General features: G+C 44.0%; 1 protein-coding gene across 1 annotated transcript in view; it reads right to left on the bottom strand.

The window, feature by feature from the left end:
- UTP20 (UTP20 small subunit processome component) overlaps positions 1–19,458 on the bottom strand; it is a 120,371-nt gene that overhangs the window by 63,228 nt on the left and 37,685 nt on the right. The window contains exons 19-24 of the mRNA XM_070755922.1: positions 18,798–18,874; positions 10,787–10,866; positions 10,094–10,337; positions 7,744–7,959; positions 3,356–3,446; positions 1,992–2,077 (exon numbers count right to left, since the gene is read on the bottom strand). Coding sequence (XP_070612023.1) covers positions 1,992–2,077; positions 3,356–3,446; positions 7,744–7,959; positions 10,094–10,337; positions 10,787–10,866; positions 18,798–18,874 — 794 coding nt within the window. The remainder of the gene's footprint in view (positions 1–1,991; positions 2,078–3,355; positions 3,447–7,743; positions 7,960–10,093; positions 10,338–10,786; positions 10,867–18,797; positions 18,875–19,458) is intronic.

Genomic DNA, 19,458 nt, shown 5'->3' with positions numbered 1-19,458 from the left:
ATGCTTATTCAATCAAAATTGATAAAATACATAACATGAAAGTAAAATTAAATGGATTGCATAAAATACCAATACAACAAGGAGCCTCTATTTGTTTTAAATCGCCCATTTGGCTCACACTCTATAATAAACATGTAACATAAACTAATGTACCGTATATACTCGAGTATAAGCCGAGTTTTTCAGACCAAAAAATGGGCTGAAAACCCCGACCTCGGCTTATACTCGGGTCACTGAGGAGTCACCACAAGAGGGCGCCCCGCTGGAGCCCGGCAGGCATTGCTTCAAAAACAGCTGCCTGAAGAACTGGAGCTGGGTGAGACATTGATAGAAATGGCGGCGGGGCAGGGCCCTGCAGCTCCTCTCTCTCACTTCCTCACTTGCTTTCTTTTTAAAATATTTAAATACCGATAAATAAATATGCTGTCAGCTGCTTCCTCTTCTCCTCTTTTGTTTTCTCCTGTCAGTTGCGGTCGTGGAGGAAAGGAAAGAGGCGAGGCTTCTTTTTTCTTTCCTCGTCCTCCGTTTCCTTTGCAGCTGCAGCTGCCGTCCCAAGTGGATCTCTTTAGCAAATCTGCTTCCCCGAACAACACATGGGGCAATAAAGGGAGATGGAGGAGGGAGGATCAGGGGTGGGAGGGAGATCCAGCCAGCGAGCCAGCCAGCAAGCTAAGGGGGGGGGGGACCAGCATGAACTCTCTCCAGGCTTCAGAAGCCCCCAGACGGAGAGAGAAGCAGATTTGCTAAAGATATCCACTTGGCGCGGTAGCAGGGAAAGAAGGAGGAGGAGGACAGCCTCTTTCCTCCTCCTCCCCCAGGGCTGTGGGCTATTCTGGCTCTCCTCCTACTTTCCCTGCTGCCATCCCAAGTGGATCTCTTTAGCAAATCTTCTTCCCCGAACAACACATTGGGCAATAAAGGGAGACGGAGGAGGAGGGAGGATCAGGGTGGGAGGGAGAGCCAGCCAGCGAGCCAGCCAGCAAGCTAAAGGGGGGGGGGGGGATGGCATGAACTCTCTCCAGGCTTCTAAAAACTTGTCAAGTTTAAAGATCCCTGGGTTAGAGTTAAAAATGCAAGAGTCTTCAAACCTGAAAAGATTAAGGCTTGTGGACTTCAACTCCTACTCCTGAAGTAGCATGGCTGGGGCAGGAATTCTGGGAGTTGAAGTCCACTAGTCTTAAAACTGTCAAGTTTAAAGAGCCCTGGGTTAGGTTTAGAAATAGGTTTTAGCTTGGTTGCTTTTTTTACTTTTTAATTTATTGTTATTACCAGATTGCTTTTGTTTACCCTCTTTTAAATTTACAGAGCTAGTTTACTGGTTTTCTTTAAAATAAATATTCTAAAACATTTAATCTACTGATTTTTCAATTAATGTAATTTTATTGGTTTCCATTTTTTTATAAGTTACCAGTAGCCACTGCATTTTCTAACCTCGGCTTATACTCAGGTCAATAAGTTTTCCCAGTTTTTGTGGCAAAATTGGTGCCTCGGCTTATACTCGGGTCAGCTTATACTCGAGTATATACGGTAATTATATATAATGTATGTGATTAAACCAGGCAAGTATACATCTACATAAGAACATAAGAAGAGCCATGCTGATTCCAGCATTCTGTGTCACACAGTGGCCCACCAATTGTCCATGGGGATCTTGAGCAGAAAGAGAAGGCAAGACCCTCCCTTTCCCTTGGCCCCCAACAAGTGGTACTCAAGGGAATCCTGCCTGCCTCAACCAACATAGAGGCAGCACTTGGACATCCATTTCAATAAACATCTATATGCTTGGCATCCATGAATCTGTCTAATCCTGCATTGAAGCTATCAAGGCTGACAGCTGTAAAATATTACAGTCCAATAAATAAAAATTCACATCATCTAAAGCAATAGAAAGTAACACAATTACAGTATATATATATTAAATCTGAAGTTATATTTGTGAGTGTATGATCATATATAATTCAATGCAGACAAGCAGACATTGTCTCTCTTACTTATAGGGCAGAAGATGTGGATGCTTGTATGTCAGGATACAATCAAGAGCTACTTTTTGCACATTTTGGTCTTGGTGGGTCAGCAGCTGAAAATAATGTTTTAAAACAAACCAGGGTTAAAACAGAGCTGTGTTATAATAGCGTATTACAATCAAAACTCTTTGACAATTTGCACTATTCTTTTACTGAAGGGAATCCGTAGATCATAATAATTGTGCAAACGGCAAAACCCACAAACTGGGAATGCTTTTGCCATTTTAACAATTGTTCTTATACCTAGTCTATGAACTTAAAAGATGTGCACCACTGTAAAAATCTGAAATACTTATGTATTCTCTGATAAGACCAATGGTCCTCTGATAATTACCATATCATCTAGACTCTTAATATCTATCCCTAAAGTGTGGTAATGCTTCATATTTCTAAAAAGGAATTTGAGACAGGTAGTTCTAAGTACTATAAAATGATTTACATGCTAATATTGAACTGTTTGCACATTTTAAAAAATGATGCTCAAAACAGGCATCTCCAAGAATGAGCTCCTTGTCAAAAAGCATAATCAGTTTATTTATGCAATCCCTATACTATCTCGCTTAAATACTTCTATAAAGCTTTTCCTTTTCTCCCAAAATTCATTGTATACTTCAGCGTTCCCAAGCCTTTCTGGCTTTGAGGACTGGCAGGAGATAGGGGATGATTCGGCACAAGTAGTGGGTGCTCCATTTGCACCTGCATTGTGCTTGCTGTTTACACAAACAGAATTATGTGTGTGCACATAATCATCCATCACTTCCACAACCCGGTTCCAAACAGGCCACAATCCAGTACTGGGTCATGGCCTGCAGCTTGGGGACCCTTGATATATTTAACAAAACTCAATTCCTCTTTGTCTATTTAAATTGCTGGGATAGCAGACAACAAGCCTAGATCTTGCAGCTAATTTTTTAAAATAAATTGAAGGCTGATTTAATCTATTCCTCACTACTATCATAATAATTTTACCACCAGCCAAGATTGGTCGTAACATAAATTATTACTTTCTAATGTGAACATCACAATTCAGATTATCATGTGAATATTTCATTTTTCTTTTTTCCCTTTTTCTTTTTTCCCCATCTTATATTTGCTTTACTTTTATTTATTTGTTAAGCAATTAATTTCTTGAGAATAATTTAGTCACTTTCATGTTGGTTAGCAATTCTGGAAATGGCACTCTCAAGTTTCCCTTGAGACATCAGGTTGGGAACAAATTCTGAAACAAAAACCTTTCCCAAATTATTTCCAAGCTGTAAGATGATAAATATGCACGCGTATTCATCATTTCAATCATTTTTTAAATTAATCATTTAAAATATTTTTTTTACCTGTACATATATTTCATTCAATTTGGGTTCTAAATACAAAGCACGGGGATTTGAAAACTGAGTGAAAACTTGTAAGTGGCTGATAAGCTGCCTGAAAAACAAAATAGAACAGACCAGCTGTCAGTAAAAAGCATGACATTTGACTTTTGAGTTGGAAACATTTTAAAACTATAAACAAATTTATTAAATGCTTTCTATTAAATGTACTCATGTACTTAAGTTAACACAGCTCTTTGCAAAAATCTCTGGGTTATTTTATTGAATCTAGTATTGATTAGATAAAGTCTGTCTTGAGAGTCTATCTTGGTTCAGACGTTATGAAAAAGAACAAGCCAGGATTGCACACACAATTTCAGATGCCTTTGCTTCCATTCTGTGCTAGCTACATTTATTTATTTATTTATTTATTCATTCATTCATTCATTCATTCATTCATTCTTTCATTCGGTTTTTATGCCACCCTTCTCCTTAGACTCAGGGCGGCTTACAACATTAACAATAGCACTTTTTAACAGAGCCAGCATATTGCCCCCACAATCCAGGTCCTCATTTTACCCACCTTGGAAGGATGGAAGGCTGAGTCAACCTTGAGCTGGTGATGAGATTTGAACTGCTGACCTACAGATCTACAGACAGCTTCAGTGGCCTGCAGTACCACACTCTACCCACTATGCCACCTCGGCTTTATGTCACCCAAACCCCATTAACACTATCCTTAACCAGCGATTAACAATAACAGAAAAGCCTATTCTATAGAGTTTGAAATCTACTTCCAATAATCATATTAAGAATAAGACAGACAAGTTTATCTGGGTTGGGATGTTATGCTAAGCTGTAGAAAACTTTTTTTAATTAACTAAAAACAGAAAATGCCGCTCTGCTAGAGAAGGTAACACTAATGCATTTAATTTGGAAAAATCCAGGGCCATCACTTTCTTGGTTAGATATTTCTAAGCCCCCATGACCCAAATAATATCACTGCCATTGTTATTTATCACTATTTGATTCTTTGAGTTCTTTGAAGCAGACGTTTGGAAAAAGTTATTATAAATATGAAAACCAGTTCTCACACCAATACTGAACTTGGTTGTTTTCTTGCAGACATTTCATTACCTAAACTAGGTAAAATCATCAGTGCTAGTAATCAGTGTGGTTTGCTCTCAGATTATATTCTTGGTGCATCCTCAAACTACAGCCCACGGGCTGTATGCATAGTTCCCTCTAAGCTGAGCAGTGAGCAATCGCTCACTTAAAAATCATCATCAACTCAGAGTTTTCCAAACCTGCCCAGAAGCCGAGAGGGAAAGAGTGAGAGGGAAGGAGAGAGAGAGGAAGAGAGGAAGAGAGAGAAACAGATAGAAAAAAGAGAGGAAGGAAAAGAGAAAGAAAAAGAATGGGAGTAAGGAAGAGAGAAAGAAAATCAAAATCTAGTTTGAAACTAGCTCAACTATTTAAGTGGCATTTTGATATTGATAGAGTTGCCCTATTATGAGCTCACTGTTATAGACACACAGTACAGTATTTTATTTTGAAATTCTCTGAGGCAAAACAGGGTGGGTTTTTTATTTATTTGTTTGTTTGTTTGTTTATTTATTATTTCTGTGCCGCCCAGTCCCGAAGGGACTGCCGCTCAGACACTATAGTTTTCCGCCCCCCCCCCCCCAAAAAAAAAAATTAGAGGGAACACTGGCTGTATGCAGCCACAGAACCCATTGATCCAGCCCACGCGGGACCACGAGGCTGCCCTGCCCACATTGCCCCGCCCAACCTTCAGCTGAGTGTAGGAGTTACCTTTATGAGCCCCACGGACTGGAACTGAAAGGTAAGGACAGGGATGGGCTGCTGCCCGGACCGGGGTGGGGGTAAACGCAGTGGGGTAGCAAAAATGGAGCTCCACCCCATAGCACCCAATTTGCATGAAAGATATTGAAAGAAAATGCAGGGTGTCCTGCATAAGCCACGCCCACAGTGTGGTAGTAAAAAATTGGGTAGCCCTTCACTGGCTAAGGCCAACAAGTTTGGTCAGCAGAGATGTTCTGGAGGGGGGTGGGAGGTGAAAAACGGGGCATACCGACACCCCAGGAGGCAAAAAAATGGGCAAAATGGGCCTGTTTTTCACCTTCCCTGCCTCCAGGAGATAGAGAGAGAGAGAGAGAGAGAGAGAAAGACAGAGACAGAGGGGGAGAGAGAGACAGAAAGACACAGAGAGAGAAAGGGAGGGAAAGAGAGGGAGAGACAGAAAGAGAGAAACAGAGAGATTTCTCAAGTTCCTTGGGGCTGAGAAGAATTGCTGCAAAACTGAAGTGGACCACTAGACTCCTAAACAACTGAAAAATGATCTAATTTTTAAAAAGTCAACCAAGAGAGCAACAGGCAAACAAAAGCAAATAAAACACTCACAGGAACAAAACAAATTAAAGTTTAATTTCTGTGCATTAATGGAATGTTTAAATTGGCCACACCAGCGAAGGGCTACCAAAATTTTTACTAGCACACTGTGGGTGTGGCTTATGCAGGACGCCCTGCATGTTCTTTCAACTTCTTTCAGTGCAAATTGGGTGCTCTGGGGTGGAGCTCCATTTTTGCTACTCTACTGAGATGACCCCCCCCATCCGGGCAGCAGCCCACCCCTGGGCCTCGCCCACCCAGTCACATGACCTAGCCACACCTAGCTGCCCCCCAACATTCTGAGGGATCGTGAATTGGCCCCATTTAAAAAGTTTGAGGACCCTTGTTTCAGTGGCTTGATTGCCAACTCCCCAAAATGGTGCCTTCAAATAATCAGAGTCGATACTATAGATGATAACAAAATCATTGTCTCATTTGATATCACAGCCCTTTTCAAGTCTACAGATCCAGAATTAGCCAAAGAATCTATGACCACATTGTTCCTAAGCACACCTGGCTTAACCAAATACACAAAGGATCTCATAATCCTGGGTGTTTTGATATTCTTGTATTGGTTAGATCAGATGTGTTGTAGAGCAATGTGGTCATAGATTCTTTCTTAGCCTAACCACACATACTTACAATTTGAGAGACAAAGCTACCAACAAATTAAAGTACACCTATATGATCACTGCTTTCAGGACTTATAGCAGAGGTTGTTATGCAGTATCCAGAAGCCACAACCCAAATATGGATGAGATATGAAGTCACGTTCACCCTGATTTTTCAAGTTTCACCTGTACAGTAGATTTTAAAGCTTAAAATGATAAAACTGACCACTATTTCAATTTCAGCTGAAATTTCATGAGGTTGGTATTGCCTACTGAAATAATCTTAATTTTTTAAAGATTATTTCAGCAGGTAGTACCAGCAGGCAATAGTCTGTTTCTGTTGCCTTTTTCACCTTCAAAACTATTCCTTAAATTTTCTCACTTTTTCAATCCAAACTTTTATAAACTATAGATCAGTGGTTCCCAAACTTTTTCAGTCCATCACCCCCTTGGTGCTAGGACTGGCAGCTCAACATGTCCCACCTACCAGAAATTAGTGTCTGTGAGACTCTTCACACCACCATAGCTGCCTTGTGAAACAGGTCTCTGCAAGGCTTGTGCCACTGCATGCACGAACAGCAGGAGGACCCCAGCTGTGCCGGTATGATGAATCTCACAACAATTCTGCAGTTAGTGCATGCAACGGCACAAGCCTTGCAAAGTCCTGCTCCACGAGGCAGCGGGAGCGGGCCAGCCACTTGGTTGGCGGCAAGAACAGGGAGGCAGGCTTACCTGGCAGGCAAGGTGCATGGTGAGTGAGCAGCGATGACGCAAGGCATTGGCAAGGCAAGGCATCAGCACAGGAACAAGTTATATAGACTGGGGTGGGGTGGGGGGTGAGCTGGAGTAGGCAGGCCAGAAGTGCCAAGTGGCGGGGAAAGCATGACAGACTACCTGCCACCTCCTTAGCCCCTCTTAGCACCCCTCTACCACCATATTTGCTTCTTACTGTCCCCTTAGGTGTTCCCACCGACCCCCAGGGGGGTAGTGCTGCCCACTTTGGGAATCACTGATGTAGATGAATATCCAGTTTTTTAAAGGATTATGCACAATCATAAGCATAGTCAATATGAATATGAATTTTGTCTGTGATCCGTTACTGGAATCCTATGTTGCCTTAAGTCATGGGTTTGAGTAACAAATCAACATTACTGAACCTGAATCGTGAGCCTAATCAATATATGACTAAAAGATTTTCCTATTACATATTCTAATGACTGGAGAAAGAGAAAGAGAGAAAGAGAAAGAAAGAATTGAGAAACTATGCAAGGCATTTTATGGTTGAATAACAAGAAGTACAGGCTAAATTATAGTATATTTAAATGCAAATTTTCTTACTAATTTTGGAGAAAACCTTTATCATTTTCATTACAGTTAAGACAAACATACTTTGTTGCAGCTCTTCTGGTTTTCTTTTTTGGCATCTCTTCAATCATTTGGCCTTCAGAAATTTGCTTCTCTTCTTCGAAGTCTTGTGACTCATCCTCAGTTGTGTCTTGAAGATCCATTTTCTCTGAAAGATCTTTTACATCCTCACTACAACTGCTTTTCTTTCTAAGATCTTGCACTGGGGCTATTTGTGAATCAGCAGGATAATATTCATTGCTGTAACAAAACAAAATATGGGAGTTGGTCTTCCATTGATCTTTTTTCAATTCATTCTAGTGACTATTTGTGCCTCGGTAAATAATAACCTTGTTGTGTCACTGTTACTCTTTGTGGCCGTACCTCTCCCTCTGTTTTAATGTCTGTGATATGCACACAGACTTTTTATTTCGAGGAAGACCAACTAAAAAAAAAGCTATAATAAACTACTTTTATTATACTTTTAGTAACAGAGTCTTACACAATTGAATGCATCTCCCCCAGCCCCCCCCTCCACCTTTATCTCCAAGACAACTGAGAAGGATCAGATCTGCGACATTTTTAAAAACTGCATTTCTGCTTTAGTTTTAGATTTTATTTGTCTAATCAGTATCTTGGTTGCAGCTTTTGCTATTTTTTCTAAAGTTATTCTCACAGTCCACAACACACCAGAGTCTGCCATGAGTGCTTGGGTTGGGGGAGCAGCGAGTACAGTCAGACTTCCTTGTTGATAAGTCATAATATGAACCAGAGGTCTTCAAACCTGGCAACTTTAAGACTCATGGACCTCAATTCCCAGAATTCTCCAGCCAGCTATGTTTTCTCTAGATTTATCCTAAAGAAAGCAGAACCTCCCTCTGTTGGATCAATGGCATATTAGAAGTATCCTTTTGTATTTGCAGGATATGTATGTCTTAACCTTATCTGGAATTATACAAATGATGTTCCTCAGAACTTGTTAAGTAAGCTTAGATCAGAAAAGTAAGCTTAGATCAGAAGTCTTCAAACTTGGTAGTCACTGTTCCCTCTAAGCTGTGCGCGACTGCGCGCGCGCCCCCCAAAACACCCCCCGCGCACCCTTTTCCAAGGGCGCGCAAGGAGCCGCAGCCGCCCCCTGCCCGCCCGATCCGCCTCTTTCTCCTCCTCCACTTCCTGCCTTGGGGTGCGGCTCCTCCCGCAGCGGGAACGCCCACCCCACCCCTCTCGCAGTTCCTTCGCCAAGAGCGCTTTCGTCCCGGGCTGTCAGCGAGGGGGCTGCAGGAGAGGCGGGGCAGGCGTTCTCACAGCGGAGGCCAGCGGAGGTGATTTTCAATGTCGGGCGCGCAGGTACACGTGCTCCCCATCCCCCTGCCAGCCCACTCGGAACATTCCAAATAAGAAAAACCTTCGCCCGACATTGAAAATCACCTTCGCCAGTCTCCGCTGTGAGAAGAACAGAGAGAGAACAAGAGAAGTGAGAGCAACTGACAGAGCAAGATAGAGAAAGTGAGAAAGAGAGAGAGAGAAAGAGGGGGGGGAGAAAGAGATAGCAAGAGAGAGAGAAAAAGAGAGAGAAAGAAAACAAGAGAGAAAGAGTGAGAGAGAGAGAGAGAAAACAAGAGAGAGAAAGTGAGAAAGAGAGAGAGCAAGAGGAGAAGAGAGAGAGAAAGAGAGAGAAAGAAAGAAAGAGATGAGAGGAAGGAAGATAGTGAAGGAGAGGAAGAAAGCAAGAGAGAGAGAGACAGAGAAAGCAAAGAGAGGGAAGAGTGGAAGGAAGAGAGAGAGACAGAGAAATGATAGAAAAAAGGGGAGAAAAAAAGAGAAATGAGAAAATGATTGAGGCAGAGAATGACAGGAAAGAGAGAGAAACAGAGAGAAGTGACTCTTGATTTAAAGCATATGGTAAAAGTTCTTAAATAAAAATAGAGAAAAAAACCTAGCCCTCACCTCTTTTTATTAATAGTTATGTTTTTGGTTTTGCTGGTTGTTTTAGTTTTAATAGTAATGGATTTTGGTTTTCTAAAATTATTAATTTCTTTTAATAAAAAAGGGATTTTTCTTATTTGATTGTTTGCTTGTTTGTTTGTTTGTTTGTTTATATGCCACCCAGTCCCAAAGGGACTGCCGCTCAGACACTATACTTTTCTGCCCACACCGAAAAAAAATTAGAGGGAACATTGTTGGTAGCTTTAAAATTTGTGGACTTCAACTCCCAGAATTTTACAGCCAACATAGCTTAAAGTTGCCAAATTTGGGCCCCCCGAATTATGAACTATTCCATCACATGATTTAATTGAAAAACTGCTTATGTTTTTTTAAGAGTAACTAAGTACATTCCAACAGTGTTTGTGAAACATAAGTATAAAGTATTTACTCCATAAAAATCCCCACTTACTTAATAAATCTTAGTAGAAGTGGAGAAAGTTCTCTTGATCTGGATTCCACCCTGTATGCAAATCTTGACATTGCTTTCCAAAGGAGAAACCTAAAGTTTGTATGATCCATTCTCTCATGACAGCATGTCTGACTTTTCAATTGCTCATCATACAAAGTTCCGACATGATGCTGATAGATTTCCTCACTTCCAACATCCGTAAAAGGTTTTGGTTCTTCTTCTAGCTCATTACGTAACTCTTTTTCTATGGAAAAGAAATAGCCAAAATGAGCATTAAAAACAAAATAAACATCTTTTTAATCATGCCAGCTAACCTATAACTGCAAATTTGCAGAAAAACATTTAAAGTCCTGGTTAATAAAGAAATTTTAAAAAACTTAAAATTTAAGATTTCAACTTTGCTAAATATCATTCAATCATTGCGGCTCTGCAGCCGGCCCAGAAAATTGGGTACTTCCAGAAATTGAGGTCTCTTATCAATAAAAAAGAGATTGTTCTGTGTTCTTTGAAACAAAAAAAGAAAAAATAAACTGGCAAGCAACAATTGCAGATGACTACAAAAATGTCTGTTTTGCCACTGGAGCCTTAGAGATAGAAGGGGCGGAGGAGAAGATTAGAAAGAGTAGAAAGTCAGACACTATTTCTTTGGCATAGTCTCCATCATTATTGAGTCTTTTATACGCAACTTCTTACCAGCATAGGATACAGCTTTTTCCAAATGTTCATAATAAACTTTCCAGAATAGTTTGTTTTCCATATCATCTGCATGGGATCTAATTAAAAAAAGGATTTTATTTTTTTAAAAAGGTAAATGAACAAATCAAATATTAACACTCATAGGCATGTCTTCTTCACAGAAAAGAAACTATTTTGCAATGTTCTTTTCTTAATTTGTGGGGCTTTATTCCTATTGTACCACAACAAGACGGAGTGGCTGTGGGTTTTGCCTCCCAAGGACAATTCCATCTGTCCGTCCATTACCCTGGGGGGGGGAATCATTGACCCCCTCAGAGAGGGTCCGCAACTTGGGCGTCCTCCTCGATCCACAGCTCACATTAGAACAACATCTTTCAGCTGTGGCGAGGGGGGCGTTTGCCCAGGTTCGCCTGGTGCACCAGTTGCGGCCCTATCTGGACCGGGACTCATTGCTCACAGTCACTCATGCCCTCATCACCTCGAGGTTCGACTACTGTAATGCTCTCTACATGGGGCTACCTTTGAAAAGTGTTCGGAAACTTCAGATCGTGCAAAATGCAGCTGCGAGAGCAGTCATGAGCCTACCTAGATATGCCCATGTTTCACCATCACTCCGCAGTCTGCATTGGCTGCCGATCAATTTCCGGTCACAATTCAAAGTGTTGGTTATGACCTTTAAAGCCCTTCATGGCATCGGACCAGAATATCTCCGAGACCGCCTCCTGCCGCACGAATCCCAGCGACCGATTAGGTCCCACAGAGTGGGCCTTCTCCGGGTTCCGTCAACTAAACAATGTCGGTTGGCGGGCCCCAGGGGAAGAGCCTTCTCTGTGGCGGCACCGGCCCTCTGGAACCAACTCCCCCCGGAGATTAGGACTGCCCCTGCTCTTCCTGCCTTCCGTAAACTCCTTAAAACCCACCTTTGCCGTCAGGCATGGGGGAACTGAAACATCTCCCCCTGGGCACGTTTAATTTATGCATGGTATGTCTGTGTGTGTGTCTGTTAGCATATGGGGTTTTTAATATTTAAACATTTTAAACTTGTCTGATTACCCATGATTTGTTTCTACATGTTGTGAGCCGCCCCGAGTCTTCGGAGAGGGGCGGCATACAAATCTAAGTAATAAATAATAAAACAGGACTGTGTCATGGTCCAAAATCATTTTGTTGCATGTTTGAAAAACAGAAACATAAGAAATCTGATAAATATATCTAACTATATCATTCCATAATCTGATTTGTTTTGAAACTGCAAATAGTTTAATACCAGAATGATGGCACTGAAATATTCAGGAAATGATGCTTCATTAAGTCACAAAGCGAAGGATAAAAACCACCATGTTGGGATTATTTCTTAATTCTTTTCTCTTTAAAAAGTTTCTGCTTGTTCAGTTTTCTTTTGCACAGTGAACTGATTTCGGTGATCACATATTCTTTATCAGAAAGGGCAGTTCTTTATTTCTGAAAGCTGTACTTTAAATTTATTTAAGCATTTATTTTCTTGGTTTTTCCTCTTGAATTTTCCTTTGTAAAGCAAAGTTATAAACATAAACATCCTTAAGGAACTCTTTCAAATTTGTCCCTTTTCAGTTTTGTCCTTAATTTGGTCAATGTAGCAGTAAAGAAGAGTACATTTTCATCTAAACTGGAGAGTTCAGTAGTCGGATCCTTCATAAAGTAATTTGGCTAATTGGCTTAATCAGTTTAAAGATATATACATAATCAAATACATAAATAGATGCATACATACACATTCTAAATAGTTGCCCTTAATAATTAATCAAAAAGTAATAATGCATATACAGTAATACCTCGTCTTACGAACCTAATTGGTTCTCAGGGGAGGTTCGTAAGACGAAAAGTTCATAAGACGAAACATTATTTCCCATAGGAGACAATGTAAGATCAATTAATCCGTGCAACGAAAAAATCCCCGCAAAAAAACGCCGCCGCCCGGCTGTCACCTTTTGAAACAGCTGGGGGGCTTCTCAGCGTCCTCCTGAACCCGAATGAAAAAACCCGAACTTCCGCGTTCGGCGTTCGGGAGGCCGGCAAGAAGCCCCGCCGCCCGGCTGTCACCTTTTAAAACAGCCGGGAGGCTTCTCGGCAGCCTCCCGAACCCGGAAGTTTGGGTTTGGCATTCGAGTTCAGGAGGACGCTGAGAAGCCCCCTGGCTGTTTTAAAAGGTGACAGCCGGGCGGCGGGGCTTCTCAGCAGCCTCCCGAACCCGAACTTTTGCCGAACTTCCGGGTTCGGCGTTTGGGAGGCTGCCGAGAAGCCCCGCTGTCCGGCTGTCACCTTTTAAAACAGCCGGGGGGCTTCTCGTCGGCCTCCCGAACACCGAACCCGGAAGTTCGGGTTTGGCGTTTGGGTTCAGGAGGACGCTGAGAAGCCCCCCGGCTGTTTAAAAACGTGACAGCTGGGCGGCGGGGCTTCTCAGCGGCCTCCCGAACGCCGAACCCGGAAGTTCAGGTTTGGCGTTCGGGTTCAGGAGGATGCTGAGAAGCCCCCTGGCTGTTTCAAAAAGCGACAGCCGGGCGGCGGGGCTTCTCGGCGGCGACGGCGGGTTCGTAAGAAGGAAAAAGTTCGTAAGAAGAGGCAAAAAATTTCTGAAACCCGGGTATATATATGTTTTCGTAGATTTTCACGGGTACAGGTATGATGGTCTTGGTATATTCGGGTTTCTTCCCGTGTAGGATTTGGAAATTTCTGGTGACGTTTCGACGAGGTCCCACTCGTCATCTTCAGGCTGGTGTTTCCAAGACCATTATATATATATGTGTGTGTGTGTATTTGTTTTTATAGATTTTCACGGGTATATGTTAATTTTCAAATTCAGCAAAAAAACCAATGTGACATGTGTATATGTGTGTGTGTGTGTATGTATATATATATATATATATATATATACACACACACACACACACACACACACACATATATAAAATACACATACATATACATATATATGTAGGTAGGTAGATAGAGATATATGTAGGCATATATGTATGTATGTAATTGCAATTATGTTTTTGGTTAATTATTAAGGGCAATTCGTAAGAAGGAATTTATAGTAATTTATCTACAACACAGGTATGCAGAGATAAGAACAAAGTGGGAAATCATTTAGTGAGTAATGTCATTGAAAGATATTCTGGCAGTTCAGCTTCTGAGAGATACGGTACTTATTACTCATAGCACAAACACAGGTCAAGAACTCATCTTAAGACTTATGCAACCTCTTGTGCAACAGGGAATTCATCTCTTTCCTCACCTCCACTCATGGAAAAGCTCCCTGGATTCAGCCTGCTAGATGTTTGTCATATGTGAGCGAGAGAAGGGAGCCATTCCACCCAGAAACTCAATTACAGAGAAAGATGAGGAACCTTATTCTCCACTCTTTGATTGTGCAACGAGTCCTTAAACTGCATGGCCACAAGCATGAAACTGCACTCCTTCACTTCTCAAACATCTACTCATTAAGCAAATTTCCTTCCCACAAATGTTTGGCATCATTCATTTTCTCCCAGACTCAGGTTGAACAAAAGACTTTTGAGGTCACATTCTAATGTCTATGGGCGGAACCAGTGGTGGGTTCCTACCAGTGCAGTCCAGAGCACCGCACCGGTAGGAACCCACTAATGATGCAATTTTCTGTGATTTTTTTTCTGGCGTCTACTGAGAAACAGCTTCTCAGCTGTTCTGCGGACAAAGAATAAAGGTTGGCATTAAGATACTGGTCGGGCAGTAGGAAAAGCAAGTAGGATGCTTGGCTGCATAGCTAGAGGTATAACAAGCAGGAAGAGGGAGATTGTGATCCCCTTATATAGAGCGTTGGTGAGACCACATTTGGAATACTGTGTTCAGTTCTGGAGACCTCACCTACAAAAAGATATTGACAAAATTGAACGGGTCCAAAGACGAGCTACAAGCATAAAACGTATCAGGAAAGACTTCATGAACTCAATCTGTATAGTCTGGAGGACAGAAGGGAAAGGGGGGATATGATCGAAACATTTAAATATGTTAAAGGGTTAAATAAGGTTCAGGAGGGAAGTGTTTTTAATAGGAAAGTGAACACAAGAACAAGGGGACACAATCTGAAGTTAGTTGGGGGAAAGATCAAAAGCAACGTGAGAAAATATTATTTTACTGAAAGAGTAGTAGATCCTTGGAACAAACTTCCAGCAGACGTGGTTGGTAAATCCACAGTTAAACTGAATTTAAACATGCCTGGGATACACATATATCCATTGTAAGATAAAATACAGGAAATACAGTGATCTCTCGGTTAGCGCGGGGGTTACGTTCCAAGACCTCCCGCGCTAACCGATTTCCGCGTTATATTGGATGCGGAAGTAAAACCACCATCTGCGCATGTGCGCCATTTTTTTCATGGCCGCACATGCGCAGATGGTGGAGTTTGCGTGTGGGCGGCGGGGAAGACCAAGGGAAGATTCCTTCAGCCGCCCAACAGCTGATCTGCTCCGCAGCGCGGAAGCAGCGAGGAGCCGAAGATGGGGTAAAGGCAAAGGGGAAACCCCATCTTCGGCTCCTCGCTGCTGCCGCGCTGCGGAGCGGATCAGGTGTTGGGCGGCTGAAGGAACCTTCCCTTGGTCTTTCCGCTTGCCGCTTGCCAGTCCACACACGCCCCCCTGGATGAGCCGGCCACAGGGGCGAGGGGTGGGGATGAAGGGGCAGGACTTCCCGGGCGGAAGGCATGCTCGGCTCTGCCGCTCCAGCCTCTTTCGGCCGAGCCTCCCCGGCCAAGCAGCCAGGGAAGTCGAGCCAGGCGTGGCGGCGGCAGCGCTGCTTCTCCGGTCGCCCGGTCCTCTCCTGCCTCCTGCGCCGATGTTCCCCGCTGCGACGGAAGGCAGTCGCTTGGCTAGGGAGGCTCGGCCGAAAGGGGCTGGAGCGGCAGAGCCGAGCACGCCTTCCGCCCGGGAAGTCCTGCCCCTTCATCCCCACCCCTCGCCCCTGTGGTCGGCGGGGATGAAAGGGCAGGACTCCCTGGGTGGAAGGCGTGCTCGGCTCTGCCGCTCCAGCCGCTTTCGGCCGAGCCTCCCTAGCCAAGCGACTGCCTTCCGTCGCAGCGGGGAACATCGGCGCAGGAGGCAGGAGAGGACCGGGCGACCGGAGAAGCAGCGCTGCCGCCGCCACGCCTGGCTCGACTTCCCTGGCTGCTTGGCCGGGGAGGCTCGGCCGAAAGCGGCTGGAGCGGCAGAGCCGAGCACGCCTTCCACCCAGGGAGTCCTGCCCTTTCATCCCCGCCGACCACAGGGGCGAGGGGTGGGGATGAAGGGGCAGGACTTCCCGGGCGGAAGGCGTGCTCGGCTCTGCCGCTCCAGCCGCTTTCGGCCGAGCCTCCCCGGCCAAGCAGCCAGGGAAGTCGAGCCAGGCGTGGCGCTGGCTGTCAACTTTTCTTTTTAGCACTGGGGAGGCAAGTCAGCTCCTGCCCAGTTTTAAAAAGAAAAGTTGACAGCCAGCGATTGTTCCGCTGCCGCCAGCATGGCCTGGCTGGCAGCGGAAGATGTAACGGAGCCCACGGGGGATTCGCCTTCCTCCCACCCGCAGCCGAGACTGATTGTGGGCTCCTTCGCAACCTCGGAGAGCTTCCGGGGCATGAAAGCTCACGAAAACCAGGAAGCTCTCCGAGGTTGCGAAGGAGCCCACGATCAGTCGGCTGCCGGCGGGAGGAAAGCGAATGCCACGGGGCTGGGCTCGGCTCCCCCCTCGGCTCCCCCCCTTACCAGCCCCGCCGCGGAAGGCTCCATTCTGTTCCCTGCCGGCCCGATTGAGCGGCCGGCGGTCTCCATTCAGGGAACAGAATTAAAAAAAAATTATTTTTTAATATTTTATTTTTTTAAATAATATTTTTTGAAAAACCGCGTTGCAGCGTTTCGCGCTAATCGAGAACGCGCAAGTCGAGGGACCACTGTAGTATAAGGGCAGACTAGATGGACCATGAGGTCTTTTTTTGCCGTCAGTCTTCTATGTTTCTAAGATGAGGGTGGACGGCGGGGCTTCTTCCGACACAGAGATGCTGGGGGGGAAAGTCGGCAAAAATTGCCTCATCAGTGGGTTCCTACATGTGTGGCACTCTGAACGGCATTAGTAGGAACCCACCACTGGGTGGAACCAACATAATTCCATAAGACTAAATTCATTCATGGAACAAAACAGTTTTCGTGGACCAGTCAGGTAGAACTGCAGTGTGTAGATGCAGCAAAAAATTCCAATGTAACATGCAATTCTGCAATAGTATCTTTATGATGAATGTGAAAGCTACGATTTCAAATTAACTCAGGCATTATATACTGTCTATTCCAGTGGTGGCGAACCTATGGCACGGGTGCCACAGGTGGCACATGGAGCCATATCTGCTGGCACGCAAGCTGTTGCCCTAGCTGAGCCCCAGCGTGCATGTGTGTGCTGGCCAGCTGATTTTTGGCTTGCACAGAGGCGCTGGGAGGGCGTTTTTGGCTTCCAGGGAGCATCTGGGGTGATGGGGCAGGGTGTTTTTACCCTCCCCTAGCTCCAGGGAAGCCTTTGGAGCCTGGGGAGGGCGAAACATGAGCCTACTGGTCCCACCAGAAGTTGGGAAACAGGCTGGTTCCAGTTTCCAGAGGGCTTCCTGGGGATAGGGGAAGTGGTTTTAGCCCTCCCCAGGCATTGAAATATGGGTGTGGCCACTCATGCATGCGCGATAGTGTGCGCGCCTGCTCTTTCAGCACCCAAGGAAAAAAAGGTTCTCCATCCCTGGTCTATTCATATCATATGAATCATGTTTCATAACATATGAATCATGTTTCATATCATATGAATAATAGGATTCATATTATATAAATCATCTATTACATTTAAAAAAAACTCTACCAGGTACCAAAAAATAGTAAGCGGAAAACAAAGTCATTTCTCATAGGCTGAACAATGTTAATTTTCCCTTCCTACAAGAGAATGGCACATTCAATAGTTTCACCAGAAATAAGACATTTACTACATAGCACATTAAACTACATAATTCACAGGTATATGATACAATTAACTTTAGAACTATACAGTGATACCTTGTCTTACGAACTTAATTGGTTCCAGGAGGAGGTTCGTAACGCGAAAAGTTCGTAAGATGAAACAATGTTTCCCATAGGAAACAATGTAAAACCAATTAATGGGTGCAAGCCCCCCCCAAAAAATCACAAAAACGGCACTCCACTGGGCGCCGCCGCCAGTCTGTCACCTTCCGAAACAGCCGGGGGGCTTCTCGGCATTCTCCTGAACGCCGAACCTGAAAGTTCGACAAAAGTTCAGGTTTGGCATTCGGGTGAACTCCGAGAAGCACCGCCGCCCGGCTGTCACCTTTGCAGAAGAGCCGTGGAGCTGTCGGCCGATCGGGAGGCTCAAACGGAGGTGGGGAATCCCAATAGGGAATTCCAGGGGCGGAGCTTTGACGTCACGATGACGTCCTTCCTGGAGTCCATGTTTCAGCCAGCCAGGAAGGACATCTCCGTGATGTCAAAGCTCCTCCCCTGGAATTCCCTATTGGGATTCCCCACTTCCGTTTGAGCCTCCCGACCAGCCGACAGCTCAAGCCTCTTCTGCGAAGGTGACAGCCGGGCGGGGCGGCGTTTCTTGGCATTCTCCCGAACCCGAACGCCGAACCCGAACTTTTGCCAAACTTCCGGGTTTGGCGTTCGCGGCGGTGGGTTCGTAAAGCGAAAAAAGTTCATAAGAAGAGGCAAAAAAATTCCAAACCCCGGGTTCGTATCTCGAAAAGTTTGTATGACGAGGGTTCGTATCACGAGGTACTACTGTATTTGCTTTTCTTTCAGGAATTCAAAGTGGCATACACCACATTCTTTCCTACAACAATTCCCATTACAAAAGATTGGGCTTAGAGGGACTGATCCCACATCACCCAGTGAGCTTCCATGGCTTAGGGCTGACCTGAATCTGAATCCTTAACCACAATACCCAATTTGGTCTTTTCCTTGAAAAAACAAAGACTTACCTTACAAGCTCAATCACAGGTTCCCACAGTGGACTAAAGTTGATATAAAGCATTCCCAGTAAATACCGAAGAGGCACCTAGAATAACATGCTAAAATGTTTGATTGCCTCTTTCAAAATCACAACTTTTACATATATAACAAGATCATTGGCCTACAAAGATATTCTTCTTAAATACCATCAGGATATTTGTATCCAATGTGTTAATTATGTGAATTTCCTTAAATTCTAATAACAATTGGCATAGTAGTGAACTTTCCCCCCTGAAATCTTGGGCTACATATATTATATCCTCCTTTATTAGCTACACATGTAGTCACTCTTGTAACAACAGCTGTTTTCTTAGAAGTTAATTTTTAATCAAATTTTGGATGACATGCCATCTCATACTAAACCGCTTGACCAATAACATACTGTGGGTATGGATTGTGATTAATGGCTCTTTCTTTCGTCACAAAGGATGTTTCTTTCCATGATTAACCACTAGTACAGTAACTGAAGCCACAATACTGCCAAGTGAGACTCTCCGTTTCAAAGCCATTACTTGTTCCAGCCTCTCTCGTATACCTGGTGACTTGGGATATCAGGGCCTTGGCCTCAGGCTGCTTTGCTTCATGCCAGATCTGTTGTCAACAAAGCCACCCTTGTTCAGGATTTAATTT

This window comes from Erythrolamprus reginae, chromosome 6 (genome assembly GCF_031021105.1).
Source record: "Erythrolamprus reginae isolate rEryReg1 chromosome 6, rEryReg1.hap1, whole genome shotgun sequence".
In the NCBI taxonomy this organism is placed as follows: Eukaryota; Metazoa; Chordata; class Lepidosauria; order Squamata; family Dipsadidae; genus Erythrolamprus; species Erythrolamprus reginae.
Note: the sequence above shows the minus strand (reverse complement) of the source record. Positions and strands in the feature narration are given on the sequence as shown.